General features: G+C 37.1%; 1 protein-coding gene across 1 annotated transcript in view; it reads left to right on the top strand.

The window, feature by feature from the left end:
- Positions 1–21642, top strand: part of LOC150094582 (voltage-dependent calcium channel subunit alpha-2/delta-3-like) — a 1537934-nt gene that overhangs the window by 1342181 nt on the left and 174111 nt on the right. The window contains exon 29 of the mRNA XM_090412095.1: positions 15269–15381. Coding sequence (XP_090268221.1) covers positions 15269–15381 — 113 coding nt within the window. The remainder of the gene's footprint in view (positions 1–15268; positions 15382–21642) is intronic.

Here is a 21642-nt window from a genome sequence, read left to right as displayed (position 1 = left end):
CATGCAAAATTACTAGCACTAACAGTCAGAGAGGTTGAGAAGCAGGTTGTGGAAGGATGGGAAGAGGATGGATACAAAGTTGAGGAAGGTGATTATAGCAGAGCAAAGTGAAACAGTACAAAACAGTGGGGGAGGGGATCATAAGAATATAAATGAAAATCAGAGTCAGGATCAGGGAAACGAGGATAGTCACGACAAAGAGAGACAGAGAGAGAGAAGTGCACTATAGCAGACAGAGGAAAGAGTGATTGTATTGATGGGATGGCCTCTAGGAGGAAACAATAGCTATGCTTGTATACTAATGTACAGAGTATCAGAAATAAAAAGGCTAAGTTTCTAGCATTAACTGAATCAGTATGCCCAAAAATAATTCCTATAAATAAAACTTGGTTGACTGATGATGATATACTGTTAGGACTTGAAATGGTAGGATATAGAATTTTCTGTCCACGCAGTTAGCCTAGTGGCTTTGTGCTTCGCAACCATATGCCTGGAGAAGGAGTGTCCTAGGTTCGATTCCTGTCGATGATGCGAGGAGTTTAAGGATCTTCCTCAGCCATAGCCAAGTTAGCCAGTCTTGGGCATGGACAACAGGGTTTTTTCTGCCAGTTTATCTGGGGTTTTTCATTCTGCAAGCAGGCAAACCAGTCCCATGAACACACATGGATTACAGTCAGGAATACTGACCCAGCCATAGGCCTGATTCGTCATCTATACCGGTTAAATGCTAGCCCAGATAAAATTTGGGGGGACTGAGATGGTGCCATACCTCCCCTTAAAGGAGACTCACGGCGTTGTATCATCATACGATAATTATTATTAATTATTATAGAATTTTCTGAAAAGATAGGGGAATATTTCCTAATGGTAGCAGAGGAATTGTGTATTTCATGAGTTGAAGTGGAAATTAGAGTACGAGTGAAGATTTTGAAGCTGTTTGGTGTGAAGTTCAGATCAATAGAATAGTATATCTAATAGGATGCTGTTATAAGGGAATGTGGAAAGTTATTGATTATGAATTGTTTAAACAAATTAGTTGAGCAAGTAAAAGGAAGGTGGACTTAATGGGAGATTTTAATTATGCGAATGTGGATTGGAAAGAAGAGACAGTATATCGTAACAAAGAGAGTGAATTTATTGACTTTCTGCAGGATAACTATCTGAAGCAGTATGTGCTGGAAGCAACATAATGTTTATCGTTGTTAGATTCAGTGATATTCTCACAGGATCTGGTTGGGAATGAGGTATCAACACGGCCACCTGTTGGTGAAAGTGATCATGAAGTATTGGTTTGGAAGATAGTCCAACAGGAAAAAGTTTTTATCAAGAAGATCTATATATGGAACTATAAAGTGGGTGATTATCAGAAGCTCCATAGACAACTAGTCAATGCATCAGGTCGATAAATTGGGTAGGAAAGATGTTGAGAGTGCATGATAAACGATAATGCAGTATCTAACACAAGCAGTGTATAACTGCATACCAAGAGTTAAGTGAATAAATAGAGAAGGAGTGAGATGATTAAACTGTGAAATCAAGCAAACAGTGTTGCAAAATAAGTAGTTTTGGAGGAAGTGCAAGACAGTTTGCAGTGAACAGATGCATGAAGCGAGGACCAGAAATGTGACAATCATGGTGTAAAAATAAAGAGTAGAATATGAGAGTATATTGGCCAATCAGGTCAAAACTAATCCAAGGGAATTTTTCTGCAATGTGGTAAGCAAGAGAGAAAATAATTAATGCAGTTTGATGCTTGTGGATAGATATGGTAGCAGAGTAACCATGGCAAATGATATAGTGGAATTATTTAATGAATGCTTCGTCATTATATATAATAGTGGTGTGAATGGTGCTGTGCAACATGTACAAGGGAGGGAAGAATTAGTAATATTAAAGGTGAAAGAATCACAGGTGTATCAAGTGTTGCTCGGATTAGACTGTGGGAATGGATGACATATCAACACATGTTTTTAAATAATGTGCAGAAGAGTTTGCCATACCCTTGTCCTAGTTATTTAATGAAAGTCTTGCAGTGAGGAAGATTCCTAAGGAGTGGAAAGAAGGCAAAATAATATCTCTCCACAACCATGGTTCGAGAGCAGAAGTTTCCAATTATTGACTTGTCAGCATATCTGCAATTGCGATCAGTGCTAAAAAAATTGGTTAGAAATAGAATATAGGATTGGGTTGATGAAGATAAGATTCTTTATGATGGTCAGCATGGGTTTGTGAAGGGCAGGTCTTGTTTTAGCAATCTGCTTATGTTTTATGATAAGGTATCGACAAAAGCATTTCATAGATTACCTCATGATAAGTTGGTGTACAAGCTCAGAAGATAGGAATAGTTAGAATATTGTTTAGATGGATTGACTCTCTGAACAATACCAGTAAGTTGTGTATGGTGGAGTCGTGTCTCAGAAAAGGAAGGTAAGATTCTTTATGGTAATCAGTGCCATGCTTTAGTGTTTTGTTCTTGGACTCTGCTGTTTAATTTGTATGTTAATGTTATTTCATATGGATTAACTGAGGATCTTGAAATGATTGCTGATGATGCAAAGTTAGGTAGAATTATCAGGAGACTTTTAGCTTGAAAAAATGAGTGGGGTTACAGTTTTTAATGTTAATAAATGCAAGGTACTTTGAGATACAGAGATATAAGGCCATGTACTGTTTTGGTGGAGTTGCACTTCAGGAATTGGATGAGATTCAGGATATTGGAGTGATGTTGGACTTCCTCCTCTTTATCCCTACATTGACATGTAGAGATAAAGAAGTGATAGTGCCTCTATATAAGGCATTGGTCAGACTACACATGGACTGTTGTGCTCAGATTTGGTCATCTAGTTTTCATTGGAAAAGAGGAGATATGATAGAGACCTTCAAGTTAGTTAAGGGATTCTATCAGATTAACACAGAAGAAATTATAAAAAGAGTGGATCTTAAGATGAGAATAACGTGAGGTTATCCTTGGAAGTTGTATAAAGATGTGGTGAAGAAGGGGGTATGAAGAGTAGATTTTTTACATGGAAAGTTGTAAAAAATTAGTGAGTGGAGTGGATTGCCATCATGAGTCTGTTGACTCCAACCAAATAATCATAATAATAATAAATAGGGAAGGAGGGGGGGGGGGGTATTCTTAATGATAGCTGAAGAGCTTCAACCAACAAAAATAGAAGTTAAGGAAGATTGTAGATCTGATGGAAATGGTTCATTTGAGGCTGTCTAGTGTGAGATAGAGGCCAATAAGGCAAAATATATTGTTGGTTGCTGCTATAGATCTTGGTATCCAGAAGAAAATGTGGATGAGATGCATCAGCAAATTACCACAATGAGTGCTGGCTGAGCAATTACATGGAAATCTTCAACAATGGTGATATAGATTGGAAGGAAGAAAGGGCACATGGCAAAATTAGAAATTATAGAGTTAATAAGGGTTAATTACCTGAAACCTTGCATGATGGAAGGGACCAGGGGTTTGAGAGTGTTGGATCTGGTAATAGCGTCAGAAGATCTATAACTGCAGTAGCGACTCTACCTCCAATCAGAGAAAGTGACCATGCAGTCTTGTCCTGGGAGGTTGCTCAACATTTGGAAATTTCAGTAATGGGTTTATGCAGAACTACAAAGCTGATGATTATAACAAACTAAGGAGGCAACTTGGAGCAGTGCCATGGCATAAGAAACTACTTGGAATGAGTGGCATTAGTGCATGGGAAGTGGTCAAGGATTGTTTGAGTGAGGCAGTATCAGAATGCATATTCAGGGTCAGGAGGATAATTAAGTAGTGATTAAGTGGATGTTAGTGATGTAAAGGAGGAATTGCAAAAAAGAAAGCATTGTGGAAGGAATATAAACAACAAATCTCAGCATACCCATGAGGAGTATAAAGCACAAGCAGGAAGGGTAACTAGTATGATAAGGAAGCATAAATCACATTTTGAGAGAAAATTAGCAGGCCAAAGTAAATCCAAAAGAGTTTCTTTGCCACATATCAAGTGAGAGAAAGAATGATTATGGAAAGATTACTTTACTCAGTGCTGATGGAAGGACATTGACAGATGCAGAAGAAATAGTTTGCAAACATACATCATCCAGATGGTGAGTTGGTAGTTACTCAGGTGATAGAGACTGATGTGAGCATTGAGGTAGATGAACAGGAGGTACTCAGTACATTGAAAATTATCGATATGAATACAGCAGTGGGCCTGGATGGTATGTCTGCTCGTGTGCTACGAGAATGTGCAAGTGAAGCTCTGATGAAGTTGTTTACTCTAAGTCTCAGCTCTGGCAAGGTTCCAAAGGAGTGGAAATAGGGTAAGGTAGTTTACCACTACTCTTTAATGATACTGCTGGACTTTGCAAAGGCATTTGACAGCGTACTGCATGGAAAACTATTACACAAGTTGGAGCAAATGAGAATGGATATGAAGCTAGTGGCATGGATGTGGTGGCTGATGGATAGACATCAGAGGGTGGTGTATGGCAGAGTGGAATCAAGGCTAATGAATGTGATGAATGGAATGCCCCAAGGCTCTGTACTAAGACCACTACTCTTTAATTTGTATATTAATGACATAGCAGAAGATTTGAAGGAGGACATTTAGTTATTTACCATGATACAAAACTAGGGAGGGAAATAGTTGATAAAAGTGATGTAGATATCTTACAAGATGATTTAAATAAATTGCCAGTGTGGGTAAATGGCAATGTTGTAAAATGCAAGGTAATGCACTTTAGGATGAACAGATTACACACTTCATATCATATTGATAGTACTAGTTTACAGGAAATTGATGAGGTTTAGGGATCTAGGGGTGATGGTGGATAGAGATTTGAAATTCAGAGACCTTATTTGTCAGTGTACTCTTCAGCATCCAAGTAATCCTCTGAGCTATGTTAACAACTCTTGCAATATGGTTATAAATAGCCTTATAAAGAGGGAGGTTATTATCCCTCTTTATAAGGCTATGATTCATTCAGCCACATGTTGACTACTGTGCACTGATTTGGTCACCTGTGTTTCTTGGGGATCAGGAGGTGGCGGAGAAGATTCAGAGACAGATGACTAAGCTGGTGATAGGGCTGTGGAATGTTCCCTGTGAGGATAGATTGAGCATGTGAAGGTTGCAGAGTTTAGCTGGCAGGTGGAGTAGAGGGGATATTGATATCATAGAAACTTATAAGTTAAGAGCCTCCATAGCTTAGTCGGTATAGACACAGCCCTTTGGTCGAGAAGATCTGGATTCGATTCCTGTCTGTGTCATGATGAACCTTTATCTGGTCTCTTTCAACTAAAGATGAGTTAGCCGGTCTCATATGGAGGTGAAGGGTTTTTCGTCCCTCCGAACAGGCAAACCAGCCCTGTAAACATACTTCTACACATAAATACCTTTCCACCAATGTCAGGCTCTGCAACAAGTTGGTTGGGACCATGTGTGTAAAGTCACATCATGTAAAATGGCTGATCCTAAATAGATGGGATAAGGCACAAAGAAGAAGAAGAGTCTTATAAGTTACTAAAGGGACACTATATGATTGACAAAGAAGAAATTTGTCAATACAAATTTCTTCTTTGTCAACCTAAAAGTGTCCCTGTCTAAAATCTTGTCTAAAAGTGTGGTTAGTAAGGGTGTGCGTGACTAGGTTCTTTGCTTGGAGAGTGGTGAATGAGTGAAATGGATTACCAGAGGCAGTTGTGTGCACCCCAACAACGAATAGGATTAAGGAGATGTATAATAGGTATTGTGTTAATGGATAGATTTGGTCTCCTGTAATGAGTCTTTTGACTCTATGGAGTGCCTATATAAATAATAATAATAATTTCCAGATGCAGTGTTATGACTGAGGCCATTTATGAGCACATGGAACAAATTGAAAATATGATTGTGTTGTTCAGAATAAGCGACTTGAAAGAAAATAAATGCAGAGTGGGAGAGCACTGTTAAATAAGGCTAAGAAGAAGAGCAAAAGAGTCACTATTGTGAGTTTGTTGCAAAGTGCATAGCACACATGCATGAGCTGAGATTGTAAATGATTTGTGCAGATGCACAAAATATATAGAAGAAATGATGTTTGGTATGTTGGTGTATGGAGATTTTGATGTTTAAAAGAATTATAGTTGAAAGATAGATTATATTTAAAATGAATTTAGTGTTAGATGGCTTGAGAAATTGTTCAATAAAATACTGAAAATAAAACTGGATGTATCAGGATATTTGCATGAAATTCTGTATACTTAACATTAAAGTGAAAGATTGATATTTTGATTATAACAACAAAAAGAATAAGAAAGATAATGACAGTGTTAGAAATGACCCAAGAATGACAGGACCTGTTGTCAAACAAGAAAAGCAATGGGTTCCCTACAGAGGAGTAGGAAGTTTGATTGAGGAATCAGTGTAGATGTCTTATTTGAACGAGTCAGGTTTGAACAGTTAATTGAATACCTAGCACCTTGGTTGGTGCTGCCTATCATACATAATCATCAATGCCAATATTTTACACATATAATAAAGGCAATTAGTTATATTTCTTAGTCATATTCTTAGCGCTGTAAAATGCAAATAGACTCGGAAATTATTTACATTAGCATGGAATGAGATCTGGTTAACAGAAGAGGATACCCTTTCAGGAATATAATGTGATAAATAGAACATATTTAGAAAAGACAGGATAGGAAGGATGAGAGGATTGCTGATGATTGCCGAGAAATTAAATCCAAACCAGTGTAGAAAGCTCAGATGGTGATGGTGTTAACACAGGCAATTGATCTGATGCCAATTGTGTGAGGTAGAGATTAACAAAACAATATACATGTTTAGATGCTGCTACCAAGAAGAGTCATCATTATGGATGACAGGATAAAATATAAAAACAAGGGAATAAGAATTGGAGATATACTGTGGGATAAATACTTAAGCAGTCTGTGATGGAAGAGATTTTCATCAAGAATGTTGGATTAATAATATTACCATGAATCCCTCTATTAATGCAGTAACTCTTATGACTCTAAATTGTAAGAGTTAAAATCCAGTTTTGACTTGGGTGGTGACAAATCATGAGAGAACTGTGATTAAGAAGGGATATATGTAAAACTATAAAGCAACTGATAGTTAATTAAAAAGGCAGCTTGAAGCAGTACTCGACATGAGAAACATCACATAGGAATCAACAGTGCATGGGAGGTAGTCAGGGTGTCCAATGGAAGTTAGAGCTGGCTGCACTCCCGTAGGAGTGCAGCCAGCATGAAAATAAATAACATGAGAGTTAAATGGATGAATAAAATTTATTCATCAAATATCAGGAGAAGAGTGATGACCAGTTTCAGGAGCAGTATGAAAAGCAAGTGAGAAGAATTCCATGAGAAGTGAAAAGAGTTCCAAAATTGAACTATGAAAATAAATTATCTTAAGCAACTAATGAGAAGTCCAAAAGGATTGATTTTATATGTGATTCCGTTTGCTTGCCACAGAATGACCAACATTAGTTGGTCATTCTAATTTGATACTTACCTACTATTCTTGAATGGTAGGTAAGTATCAAATGAACCTAGAACTAGAAAAGTCATTAAGTGATCACTTTGGTGAAGTATACCATCCAGGCAGATCAATTAACTCTCTGGATGCTGAAGGCAAACTGATCACAATCGTACCCCCCCCCCCCCCTCCCTTACTACAAGACTCAGCAAGTTGCATTTCCTTAATCCTACTCAGCATTCCAGAAACTGAAAACCACATAAGTTGATCATTTCTGGATCCTTGACAATGTATCCTCATCACTTTAAAATCAGATTACCAGATCTGTGCACAGTCATCCATATGTGGCCTGAATTGAACCTTAAATACAATGCGTTTTTGATCTGCTCTGAGCAAGCGCAACACCCATCTTGTGCAAAGCTTTTTCATTTGCAATTCTTCATGCAAAATATATCCTACACATTCTTTTCTGCATGTATTACCATAGTCCTTAGTGATTAATCACATTACTGAAATAGTAAATGCAACTTCAAGTCTTTGCATGTATTACCATAATCCTTAGTGATTAGTCGTCGTCTGGTAGCATCCTCTAGAAAGATGGTTGCAGCAGATGAACAACTCTTCTCCATTTCTCTTGGTCTGTCGCCTCCGTCATTCTTAAACCAGTCCATTCCACGATGTCATTGAACCACTCTCTAGTTGGTCTTCCACATCTTCCCCTGAACTTTTCCTTGTAATATAGTTCTTGTCAGGTGTCCTGAAGAACCTCTCAGAAGATGTCCTGCAAATCTGGTCTTTCTTTGAATAATGTTCTTGAGCAGTGTTCTTTTCATCCCAACTCTTCTTAAAACTTCTTGATTTGATATTCTCTCTGTATAGCTAATCTTTTCCATCTTTCTATAACATCATATTTCCAGTGCATTAATTCTTTCCATATCTCTCTCTCTTTCTGAGAGAGAGATATGGAAACTTCCATAACTTGCGCTACAACTATTCCAACTATAACGCCTATTTCAAATTCTTTACCAACTCTGAAGTATCTTTCTCTGAGATCCAACTATCTAAGTATTGCAATCTTTCCACTTCTTTCCTCCACATCTTATCTTTACATTATCTCCTATTTTTCTGCCCATTATCATTATCTTGGTGTTAATCCTTAGTCCGTACTCGTTACAGGAGTTTTCAATTCTTTGAACAATTTGTTGTAATCCATTTTTGCTTTCTGCCATCACCACTACATCATCCGCATACCTTAAGTTATTAATGATTTTTCTATTTATTTTTATTCCTTCTTCTACATCCTCAAGTGCCTCTCTAAACATCTGTTCACTATAAATGTTAAACAATAACGGTGATGATTTGCATCCTTGTCTAACTCCTCTCTTCACTGGGAATTCTCCTGTTTCCTCTCCATTTTTACATATACTGACACTGTTTGTGACCAATGTAATCTCTTTAAAATTTCCAAGTCATAAGAGTCAAATTTCCTAGAATGTCAAAAAGCCTTTTATGTTTCACTGTATCAAATGCCTTTTCAAAGTCTAGAAATCCCCAAAACAACTTTCCACCATGGATTAGTGTTTTCTCCCCAATAATTCTTAGACAAGTTATAACTCTAGTTCCTCTGTTGGTTTGGAATCCAAACTGTTCCTCATTCATTTCTTTTTCTATTTTACTCTTAATTCTCTCCAAAATTATTTGTGCCAGAATTTTTGCTGTGCGAGTTATAAGACTTATCATTCTAAAATTGTTACAGTCTAAAACTCCCGTCTTTTTTGGAATTGGGATAAAAATTTAACTTCTAAACTCCTCTAGTAATTCTTGTCCCTCATAAATTCCATTAATAATTGCCATAACACTTCCATACCTTTTTCACCTATATTCCTTATAAGTTCTATCTGTATCCTCATGATGTATAGCCTCTGCCCACTATGCTCTTTCGTTTGATTCTCTCCTCTTTCTCTGTATTCATAAAGTTTACCTACATATACCTCCCGTCTCTGTAATATCTTCTCTTTTTCTATCAGAATTTCACCTCTTTCATTCTTGACTGCTCCAATCCTTTGCATCCTTCTCCTTTCTGTCATCATATTAATGTTTTTATAAACACCTTTTATGTAATTTCTTTCTGCATTTGCTGTTGTATCTTTACTTATTTCATATAACCACTCTTACTTTTTCCTTCTTATTTCTCTTTGTATCTCCCTACTCAAGTCTTTATACTGCTTTTTTTTCTCCTCTGTTTACTATTAACTAACTTTCTTCTTTGCATTATTTTCCATCATCCATGGTTATCATTCATAGAATTTATAATTTCAAAATTATTTTTATTTTTCAACATAATCTCCCTTAAGACTAATTCATTTATTACAGTGATGCTCCAGCACCATTATCCTGTCCATGTAGTGGTTTTCAGTAAGATCTGCAAAATCTTTCTCTTCTCTCTTTCCTCTTCTTTTTTGGCTAAGTGTAATTCTATAGCAGTAATTATGCTTTCCTTCAGAATCTTCCATTTTTCACTTACATCATCACTTTCTTGTATATTTCTCTCATTCATTTCTTCTTCTACTTTCTTTGCAAATGTATTCACGATATTTGGTATTTAGTCACATTGCTGAAATGGTAAATGCAACTTCAAGTCTGTCTACCACCAGTTCTACATCCAGTACTTTACCTATTTCAAATTTCCTTACTAGTTACATAACCTGTAATCATCTTTCCCTATCAAATTTCAAAGCCTTACACTTCATAACCTTGAACTAGTAGCTCCATTCACTTGCCACTAATCCAAATAATACCTTTGCAAAATCCAAAAAAATGGCAGTATATGCCTTTCCCTCATCAACTGCTCTTGTCATTTTATTATAAAAGCAAATCATATTACTAAAGCAAGGGTGCCACTTAACAAATCCACGTTGACTCTCACGTATAACATTACCCTCATCCACCCAATGCTGTATATTGTCCTTCACTATGAGGGTGGTCTGAACAGTCCTCAGCCTAACAATGAAAAAATGAATTTATAATTTCAAAATTATTTTTATTTTTCAACATAATCTCCCTTAAGACTAATTCATTTATTACAGTGATGCTCCAGCACCATTATCCTGTCCATGTAGTGGTTTTCAGTAAGATCTGCAAAATACCGCTCTATAGCTGCAATCACCTCTTGATTCGAAGAAAAATGCTGACCAGCGAGGAAGAGTTTTAGTTTTGGGAAGAGATAAAAGTCAGAGGAAGACAAATCTGGGGAATAGGGTGGATGTTCCAACAATTCATAGTGCAGATCCCTTAATTTTCCCATTGCCAAAACACATTTGTGGGTAGGTGCAGTGTCCTGATGAATGATTTTTTTTTTCTGCAAACTGGGTCTTTTCTCACAAATTTTTTTGTCTAGTCTGGTTAAAAGATTGGAATAATATTCTCCGGTTATTGTTTTACCCTTTTCAAGATAATTAATAAACAAAATGACTTTAGCATCCCAAAACACTGATGCTGTGACCTTTCCTACTGATGGAACCAAATTTGTCTTCCTTGGTGCTTCTTTGGAGTAATAAATTGATGCACAAAATCAGTTTTATTCTTGTTAAAACACTTCATGCACTGTTCAGAGATTTTCATGCAAATGCATGAAATTTGCAAATTTGCAAATCTTCATGCAAAATATATCCTACACGTTCTTTTGAAATGCCTATAGTCTCAGCAATTTCACGCTCTTTGATTCGCTGGTCATCCAATACCATATTGTGCACTTGATCAATGATTTCTGGTGTTGTTACACTTTTTGGACATCCTTCATGTGGATCATCTACAAGGCTGGCACGACTACGTTTAAACTCTGCAGCCCATTTCTTAATTGTTGACAACGAAGGAGAAGAGTGCCCATAAACTTTTATGAACTTTGAATGAATTTCTTTTGCCTTTAAACCTTCTTTTGATGCTCAATTTTATTCATTTCAAGGGATACAGATAATGCTTTTGCGTCAGACAGCTGTATAAAAAAAACTATTTGATACAATGACTTGCAATTTCACATAGATGCTTATGACAGATGTATCAACTTACAAAAAAAAAATCTTACCAATCGGGTTGTCATCTATGGTTGAGGCCGGGAACTTTTCATACCGCCCTCGTAAATAATTTTTCCAAGATATTAACAACTACTGATGAAACACAAACTACCTATAATTAGAACTCTTCCAGTTTGCTACCACCTTTATGCAGTGGCACTATCTTACTTTCCTTCCATTCCTTGAGCCGTATACAGATGACTTTCCTTGAAAAGCCAGGTCAAGGGAGCTGTGTTCTTTAGCACATTCTCTCAAAACCCATAGTGAAATACCATCCAGCCCGACAGCTTTACTTACATCCAGAGTACTCAGTATTTGGAACACACTCTCCTCTTGTATCTCTAAACCTCAAACCTGCCCTATCCCTTTAGTATTAAAACTTGCTTCTCCAGGATGAAATATTCTAATAGAGTGTTCATTGATTTCACTATGTTCTCTGCATCTGTCACTCTATTCCCATATTTATCCCACAATGTTATTCTTTCACAATCATTTCTCCTCCTATTGACCACATACTAAAAAATTCCCTAGGATTTTCTTTGGATCTTAGTGCCAATCTCTTCTCATATTCCACTTTCACCTTCCTTACCATACTAGTCACTCCCCTGGCCTGAGTCTTATATTCTTCATGCATCTACCCTCCGTCCCTCGCTTTATATCTCTTCCATACCTCTTTTTCACCTGCAGTTCCTGTTTGATATTGTTTGTCATCCACTTTACACTATCCTCTTCTTCACTCATGGAATACAGTTTACTATTGCTGCTAACAAATATTCCTTCACAATTTCACAAGCACTAATGATATCTTGACCTTCCAATTCCGCCCTCCATGGAACTGTCTCCCAAGTTGATATCTATTACTATTATAATAACCCACCTTATATTCCACATACGTTCCCTTTTCTTTGATGCTCCTGCATGTCTGTTCATCTTTCAAGTTAAACAAAATTTTTGAATGAAAATGGACAGTTTTTATTGACAATAAAAATAGAAAAAATGATTTGTTCAATAAAAAAATATTTATATTCTGCAGTATTAATTTTTCTTTTATGCAATGGAATTATTTATCCTCTTTTCACAATGCTAACACCTTAACAGAACTTCGGATAAAAAATTAAAGAGCTTTATCAGAAGGGTTATCAATTTTTTTGCACATTCTCATAATACCTAGGTTGATATCAAGTCTTATTCTATTGCTGTATCTGCATTAAGGTTCTGCAATATCTTATAAACCTCCTATTCATATACTTCTATTCTCACATCAGTTAATCTCACATTTGTTACATGAATTCCTGTTTGATTTTTTTTTCATCCACTTTCACCAAATTGTGTCTTCTTCTTCACTCATGGAATACAGCTTACTTTTGCTGCTAACAAATATTCCTTCACAATTTCAAAAGCACTAATGATATCCTGGCCTTCCAATTCCTCCCTCCATTAAACTGCACCAAATTGATATCTAAGACTATCATAATCACCCGCCTTATAATTCCACATATGTTCCCTTTTCTTTAATACTATTGCATGCCTATTCATCTTCCAAGTCAAAACCACATGGTAACTCTCTCCAACTGGGGAGAGAGATGTCATCTCAGTTATTATCAGCTCTTCTGGTGCTATGACCAAATCCAAAACTCTTGAACCTCTTGTTCCCTCTATTATATGTTGCCTAAGGCATTTGTCCCTCAAGAATTCTATAAATTCCATTACCTGATTACTACATACATTTTCCTCTTTCCAGCTTATACTGCTGTAGTTAAAATCTCCCATAACAATCATTCATCTTCTTGCACTTGGCAAGCTCAACTGCCTAAACATCTCCTGCTCCCCACCCTCTGTACTCCTTGGCTTGCAGCAACTCCCCACTAAATATCCTGTCTTACCCACCTTTACTTCACACCATATGCTTTTAAAACCATTAGTGTCACTGCCTTCCAAAAATTCCACTCTTAGAGGACATAAATCATCACTTATCATAAGCAGTACTCCACCTCTGTGTTTTACCTTCCTATCCTGCCGAAAAATGCTGTTCCCTGCTACTTCTATTCCTCTTATTATATCATCTTCTGCCAACCATGTGTCAGAGATTCCAATAATCTTTGGGCATGCTGATGCTATCACCACCATCGATTCATCTCCTTTATTCAGGATACTCCTGGCATTAGTATAAAGCATAAAACGTCACTGCTTCGATTCCTATCATTATCCCCTCTAAACCCCACCGGACTCAGTGTTACCCAATGTCGTGCCCATTTCTCCAAGCACCCATTCCTACAAGATATCACCCCTTGCTACCATCCACTGTGGAAATTCTAGGGTGGATGGTAGCAGGATTTACAGACCTGCATTTACAGACCGACTTGTTCTGAAAGCAGCAGTCTTTCCAGATGCCTACATCCTTCCTCATTCAAATGCAAGCAGTCTCTTACATTCAGTTCCTTTCTATCTTCAAAATGCCCTCCAAGAATCCACATATTCCAACCCTCTCTTCTGACATATTCTGGCTATTATGCTATTCATTATTACTGCTCTTCTGCTCAGCTCATCATTATCATACCTGTGTAACACACACACACACACACACACAATTGTTCCTCTCTGTGTTTTCTTTTGCACAGCCTCAAGCATGAATCTTAGATCTCTCACCACCCAATTTACACTGCCTCTCAATTCATTCATGCCTACCATCACATCTCATCCACCCTTTCACCCCACTTAATTGCCATAGCCACACTTTCTATCATTCCTCCAGACAAACACTCCTCTGGCATCCTGTCATGTAAACCATGGATCATTGAGTCTCCATACATCACACCTCTTACCACTCTGTTCCTTGATTGCTCATCTGCATCCCTCACTCTCTCTCTCCTCTAACCCCTTCTCTCTGTGTTCCTCTACTTACCTGCTGTCCTGCCATCACTCTATCCCTGGTTCCAGCTCTCCCTTGCATTCTCATTCCCTCTCTCCAACTGTTTCTATTCTCTCCTCTTCTATTATTCCCATAATGCTCTCTCATTCCCTCTCTTCTACTGTTTCTATTCTCTCCTCTTTTATTCCCATAACTCTCTCTCACTCCTACTCTGATTCGCCTTCCGTTCATCTCTTCCATTTGCCTAATCTCATCTTTCATACTTCTCATCTCATTCCTGAGACATTCCATCTCCTAATAGATGCCACTGCATGTACATGATAATGATAGCAGCATTCTGTTGAAGTGGTGGAAATTGGAAGGCACTCTAGTTATAGACTAGAGTGCCTTCCCTCCATGAGTCCTTGGACTACTTGGAGGTGTCACATAATATATAATAATTGTTTATCATAGATTTGTTCATTATGGAGGTTTTTTTTTTTTTTTCCAAAAAATATGATCTCAATGTCTGTTGTATAATTATGGCAAATTATATCATTTATTTTTGATATTACTGCATTTAAAGAAATGGTTGAAATAATTTGCTCCCTGTGTACTTAAAAATGTAAATCAAAAGTTCTGTTTCTCAGGATCAAACAATTCATATTGAAGTCTTTATTGTGTATTAAGTAACACACTTGACTAAGATTAAATACAGTCAAATTGAATTTTTAATTTGAATTGCTTATGAGCAAAAACACAGGCGATTCTTATTTCTATTAAATAGGATGTGTGTGTGTGTGTTGGGGGGGGGGGATAGGATTTAATAGGACTTTTATATACAATGCGCTGCTAATTTTCATGTTATTCTGTAGACCTTTCTATGAAGTTCACAATAAAGCTATTGAAGAACTTTTCTACAGAAGAGCTGTGGATTTTTATTACATCAACAACTCAGCTTTTGTCTATTCTGTACCTTTTGATGCTGGTAAGTCGCAAAATTTCATTTCATTAAGTCTTGTAAAAACTTAAGTTTGAAACTCAAACTTACATGAAAGTAAATTTATTAGATGTAAAATTTTGCCTTAATATCAAAAGCATCTTCAGTACATTAACAATGGAACACAAAACAAAATGCAGTAAAAGAAATAATTATAAAAGTAACATTACAGCATAAGTAAGACAGCAGATGGGTCAGTAAATTCCTGATTTTAAAAATGTGTAAATAAAAAAAAAAAAAAAAAATTATAATAAAGATAAATGGAGTGAAAAATTCTACATGAGAGGTTCATTTGTCATATACACAGCTCATCATACCATGCCTTAAATGTATTCAAATTCTCTGCAGACACCACACTCTCAGGCAATGCATTCCAATCATTCACTACTTTCCATTGCAAAAACCTGCTTCTCACACTCTCTGTATACAGCTTCCACAGATGACATCTTGTTCTCCCCCATTTCTTGCCATTTTATGAAAAACCTCTTCAATGTTAATTCTATAATGACCCCTTACTAATAAATATCTATCATACCACTCCTATCCACTAGACTCTGTAAATTGCATCTTCTCAACCTTTCTTCATACTCAACATTCCAGAGTCCAAAAATTACTTCAGTGACTCCCTCCAATATCTCTTTCTCCTTTTAAAAACCAAGTGATCAAATCTGTGTACAATTGTTCATATGTGGCCTAATAAAGCCCTTATACAATTGAACCAGAATCTCCATACTTCTACAAGTCACTGTCCTTCTCATCATTACTAGAATTCATTGTGTTATCCTCACAATTTTGGCAGTGTGTCCTCTAAATTTCAATTCTTATCCATCATCACTGAAAGATTTCTTATATCCTCCACCTTCAACAATATATCTCCATCAAGCATAACTTCTACATCCCAACTTTGTTTTCCATATAGTAAAACCTTAAATTTTGTTACACTGAACTGTTATCCTCACTCTTTTACCCTCATATACTCAGTCTATTCAAGTCTTCTTGTAACGGCCACATCTGCTCTGCTTCCTTTTAGTTCTTTCCTACTTTGCATTGTCTGCAAATAGCTGAATATCTGCATTCAAATCTTCCCAAATATCATTAACATGCAGGTTAAACAGCAATGGCCCTAAAAGAGACATCCGAGGCATAATATTACTGACTTTCCTCTTCCAGGATATTGCTCCTTTTTAAATTTCTAGGAGTTCATTTATATATTTTCCTCTAAAATTTATAATTACACTTAAACTTTTTACAAGTTCTTTCCCCAGGCCCATGTTTTTGGTGTTTCACTATGCCACATACATGAAAACTAAATTTTCTTTTTATGTATTTTATTACCAAAATGTATGTGTGTGTGTGTTAAATATTATTATTATTACATGACACCTCCATGGAGTCCAAGGACTCATCGAGGGAGGGCACCTACTCCACAACTCTCCGGCTCCACCACTCAATCCAACTACATTGAACCACTCTACTTTCATCATCTACATCGACGCCATCTACTGCCAGCCACCACTACTAGTATTTTCACAGACAATCATAAACATCCATGCCCACGGCGGGATTCGAACCTGCAGCATTTTGGCTGGAGAGCGTATCCGCTCTCCAGCCAAAATGCTGCAGGTTCGAATCCCAGCCAACGGCTGACTAATGACTGAATTAGTGACTTTGTTAATGAATTAGTTAATGACTGAATTCTGAGGTAATAAAGAAACAAGTAAATTTAATATAACCACACGACTAGTTTCGTCGGAATGCCCACTTTGTCAGGCGTGATAACATAAAAAGCATATAAAAGACCATAAAAAAACATTGCACTATTACAACAGCAGAGCATTAAAAACTGTAGTTATGTTTGAACTGGAGTCCGAGCTACAGTTCTATTGTTATGTACATGCTAGTGTATAACTTCACGAGTTCGCCAGTACCGAATAGCAGACTATAACTGAGATTGCTGTTCATGTGGGAAGAATCGAGGATTATTTCTTTAAATTCCAGGATACGACGTCTAATTCATCGTAACTTTTATGAATGTTGGATGTTGAATTCCAATCTATTTGATGTTGGCGGCCTTCAACATTGGAATTAACTGAGAACAAGAAGTGACCGGAGAGGGCGCTGGCTCTATTGTATGAGATGTCTCTCTGGTGTCCTTTGAGACATAGATAGTTAGACTTTTCAGTTTGGCCATAATATGGTTTCCCACAGTCGTATATGATTCTATAGACACCTGGAAACTGAAGATGGTGATGATTATCTTTGGGGTGGCTTAGAATTGACCAGAGTTTATGTAGAATGGAGAAACACGGTTTGATATTGAACTTCTTCAAAATTCTTGACAGTTTAGGGGAGAGAGAACTAATGTGAGGTAAGGAGATGTAAGCTCTGGGGTTGGTAGAAGCCTCAACAGTGTTTTGATGATGATGGTGGTATAGTAGTTTATTAATACGTTTGGAAGAGTAACCATTATTTGTGAAGGTCCTTTTAAGATGTTTCAGTTCATTTTTGAGCTCTTCTTCATCTGACAATATGGACCTGGCACAATGAGTGAGAGTGGGTATGATGCCTAATTTTTGTGCTGGATAATGGTGAGAGGATGCATGCAGGTATCTATCTGTGTGTGTGGGTTTTCTGAAGATCGAGATTTTTAAAGAATCAGGCAACCTGGTAAGTTGCCTGATTCAGAGAACCATTTACTTCAAGTTCGGCAGTAAACTTGATATCTGGATGAAAGTTGTTCAAATGATTTAGAAAAATGTGAAGGTTGTTTATGCTGTGCTCCCAAATCAGGAAAATATCGTCTATATAATGGAGCCAAATTTTAGGTTTCTGTGTAGCAGAAGAAATGGCTTTTTCTTTGAAATCTTCGAAAAAAATGTCAGCAAGTATCAGAGACAATGGACTACCCATGACCAATTCGTTATTTTTTTGTAAATCTAGTTTTCAAACTTGAAGTAGCCTGAATTAATACAATGTGAAAGTAAAGAGAACATCTTTTTTAAAATATCCATCTCTCTCTCTATGTTCTCTTCATCCACTCATTCCCCGAATGTACGGCCTTCCAAAGATACATAAAGAAAATATTCCTTTAAGGCCCATAGTTGAAAGTATTGACTCCCTACATATAACTTATCAAAATATGCTACCTCCTTGAAAGTCTTTGCAGGGAAATCTTCTTCTTACATCAAAAATTCAGCTGACTTTGTTTCCAAGATAAAAAAAAAACTCAAACTCAAGAATTCAGATATCATGGCAAACTTTAACATACTAGTACTTTTTACTAATGTTCCCACCCAAGATGTTCTCGCTCTTCTAAGAAACAAGATTTCAAAAAAGATGTTCCCTTATATATATATAAAATGAATTTATGAAATTATCTGACTCTTCTACTCATTCACACACACACACACACACACACACACACACACACACACACACACACACACACACACACACACACACATATCGTTTAAAATAATGAGTGTTCTGGCATTAAATACAAGATTATTGCAAAAGCAGAAGTTAACATATCTTAGTCAGAGACTCAACACAAAAAACATGGCAAAATTCTTACCAATGCTTAAGTTCACTAAGAGAAACAGCAGCAACACATTTTCTTGCACATAATCACACAGGCAAAATGAGATCTCATACCTGTGGACCCAAACATATGTCTCACTTCTCTAGCATATTCAGTTACTTAAAACAAGTATCAAAAATATCACGTGTTCTTCATAAAACTCAGCTATCCAGTACAGAAATAGAAAACAAATTATACATATGGAATATTCCAGCATGTTTCCTCAACAGTTGTCAGTTCCACACAAACAAAAAACAAAGCGAAGATATATAAACTTCTCAATAGGAACTTGTAAAGAATCCACAAAATACAACCATTTGTTCGAGATTCTTGAAGGAGATTATTTCGAACTATTTTTTAAATTCTTCTATCTGTTCCCTTATTTCTTTCTTTCTTTTTTTTTTTTTTTTTTGCATCTCCTCCTTCTACATACTGGGTGGCCATTATTAAATTTCCACTATTCAGAACTTTATGTAGCTTGAGCTAAGAATCAGAATGTCACCAAATTTGATAGGGAGATTAATCAAAATATTGAAAGGATTCTGCAAAAAACAAAATTCTTTGAAAAGTCACTGATAGGAGGAATATGGCACTATTGTATCCCAAGAAGATAAAAATTTGCACAAAACAAAGTTGAACACTTGTTTTGCTGGCATCTAGTGGAAGTAATACTTTCCACTAGAGCAAGATTTGCCTATTAGTAGACCTATTTTATTTTATTATATTGATTTAGCACAAGTCAATGCTATAAGAGGTATTTTCCTTTTTTTTTTTTTAAGCAGAGCTTAAATAATAATGGCTCCAGTCCTCCCTCCCCCCACCTCCAAGGACTAGGACGCTAGGTATTGAGATGCTAGGATGTGAGGAACCAAGAATCCTCACAAAAATACTCAAGGAAACAATAGGAGCTCAAGACATATACTTCTTCACCCCTATGGGTGCACGAAATTTTTAGTAGTTCTCAGGAACATCGATTCAAGATATAAACTTCTTGAGGGTTTCTGCGTACAAGGGAACCACATAACACCAGTGAATGGTAGACAGCCAAGTGAGGACCATTAAGATCAAAAGGTTCCCGATGGAGTATATCAAGGCTGGAAATGACGTGTTGGTACAAACCTTTGCAAAGTGGGAAAAGGTGAGTAACTTCAAGCGAAGCATTTCTAAGATCCCACTTGGTTTTCTGGGGAGGTAATCTTCACAATGAATATGAGGTTACCAGTGCCTAACTTAGTCAACATTGGCACAAGTCATTGTGAATTACTCTGTTGTAGTCATGGAGTGCAGTGACAATGTCTCTGTTGCAGCTCGGTTGACCACCTGGGCAAAGATTGCCCCCAAGCCAAGTGCTTCAGTTCCGTTAGTGTCAGGCACATCTCAAACCAGTGCCCTAAATAGTTGGTTATCCGATGGCCAGTGCCCTGACCATCAGATAACTACTATATACTTGTGCCTCTGTTCTCTCTTTCACTGAGAGAACAGAGGCACCAAATGAGCGATTGTTCCCAGCTTACCAATATATCATCAGTATTACAGAACATCAAGAGTACCTTCTCTACAGGAAACCCTTGAAGTTCTTCTAGGACAATTTACATAAAGAAGTTGACATCAAGATTCTCCAGCAAAGCTGGGACTTTGGCCTCCCAGTTCTCAAAATATGATACCTAAGTAAGTAATACCGCTTTTAATCTGAACAGGATACTGCAATCCAACCATCTTAGCAGCTGTCTTGTTTGTTATTACCTGGGTTTCAAGCTTCCCCGTTTTGGAATTACAGATCACCAAGGATCCAAAGCAGAAATTTTCCCAGAGTACTACAACTAGTTTTATCAATTCTTCACCAACTCTGCTCTTCAGAAACAGACATCAACAACAGCCAGTATGGTTGGCGAAGTGGTTAGCATATCCACTCTCTAGCCAAGAAGCTGCAGGTTCGAATCCCACCAGGGCATGGCTGTTTGTGATTGTCCTACTAACCTTTTACCATATGTACTGCTGTGACTTGCATCCTGGCAAAGTATGATCTTTGATGTCTTTGCACCATAACAATCAAAAATAACTAACAAATAACATTAACGACATCTGGGACAGTAAGAAGTGATACAACCACATATTCAACATCTTAAATACCAACATTCTGGATTTAGAGATCAATAACAACAATAACAACATCCTGTTTGGTCACCCAGTAAGGCATTGTGGCTACCTGTCAAGAAAGGACCTGGCATGGAGGATAGCATACTGTAATCTTTCAGTCAACAACAACATCTTGTGGTTCGATAAAACCCGGAACCTCTTTTTGTGACATCTCCCCAAGAATGGACAATGTGGAGCATGCCTTTTATGAGCATCCAATCTCCAAAAACATTGGAGGAGGCTGAGTGACGTGCTCCACATCCCCCTTCTAATGCAGAATCAAGTCAACTTATTTGGGTGAGGAGATGTTCAAGAACATATAGTGCGCTCCTCCCATCCTATGCACTTTGAGAAATGGAGTCATCATATTCACCCTTCTGGTATTACACTATTAGAATGGCAATGTTCACTTGTTTAGTTTTGGGTTCATGATCTTCGACGGGGGTTAACTGGGATGTGAACCCAGGCAGTGAAGACCAGCTCTAGGCAGTCCACCCAGAATGAGTCGATCACCTGAATGCCAGTTGCCTCCA

The sequence above is a fragment of the Typopeltis vanoorti genome, chromosome 22 (genome assembly GCF_054136105.1).
Source record: "Typopeltis vanoorti isolate ZY-2024b chromosome 22, IOZ_Tvanoo_1.0, whole genome shotgun sequence".
NCBI classification, from domain to species: Eukaryota; Metazoa; Arthropoda; class Arachnida; order Uropygi; family Thelyphonidae; genus Typopeltis; species Typopeltis vanoorti.
Note: the sequence above shows the minus strand (reverse complement) of the source record. Positions and strands in the feature narration are given on the sequence as shown.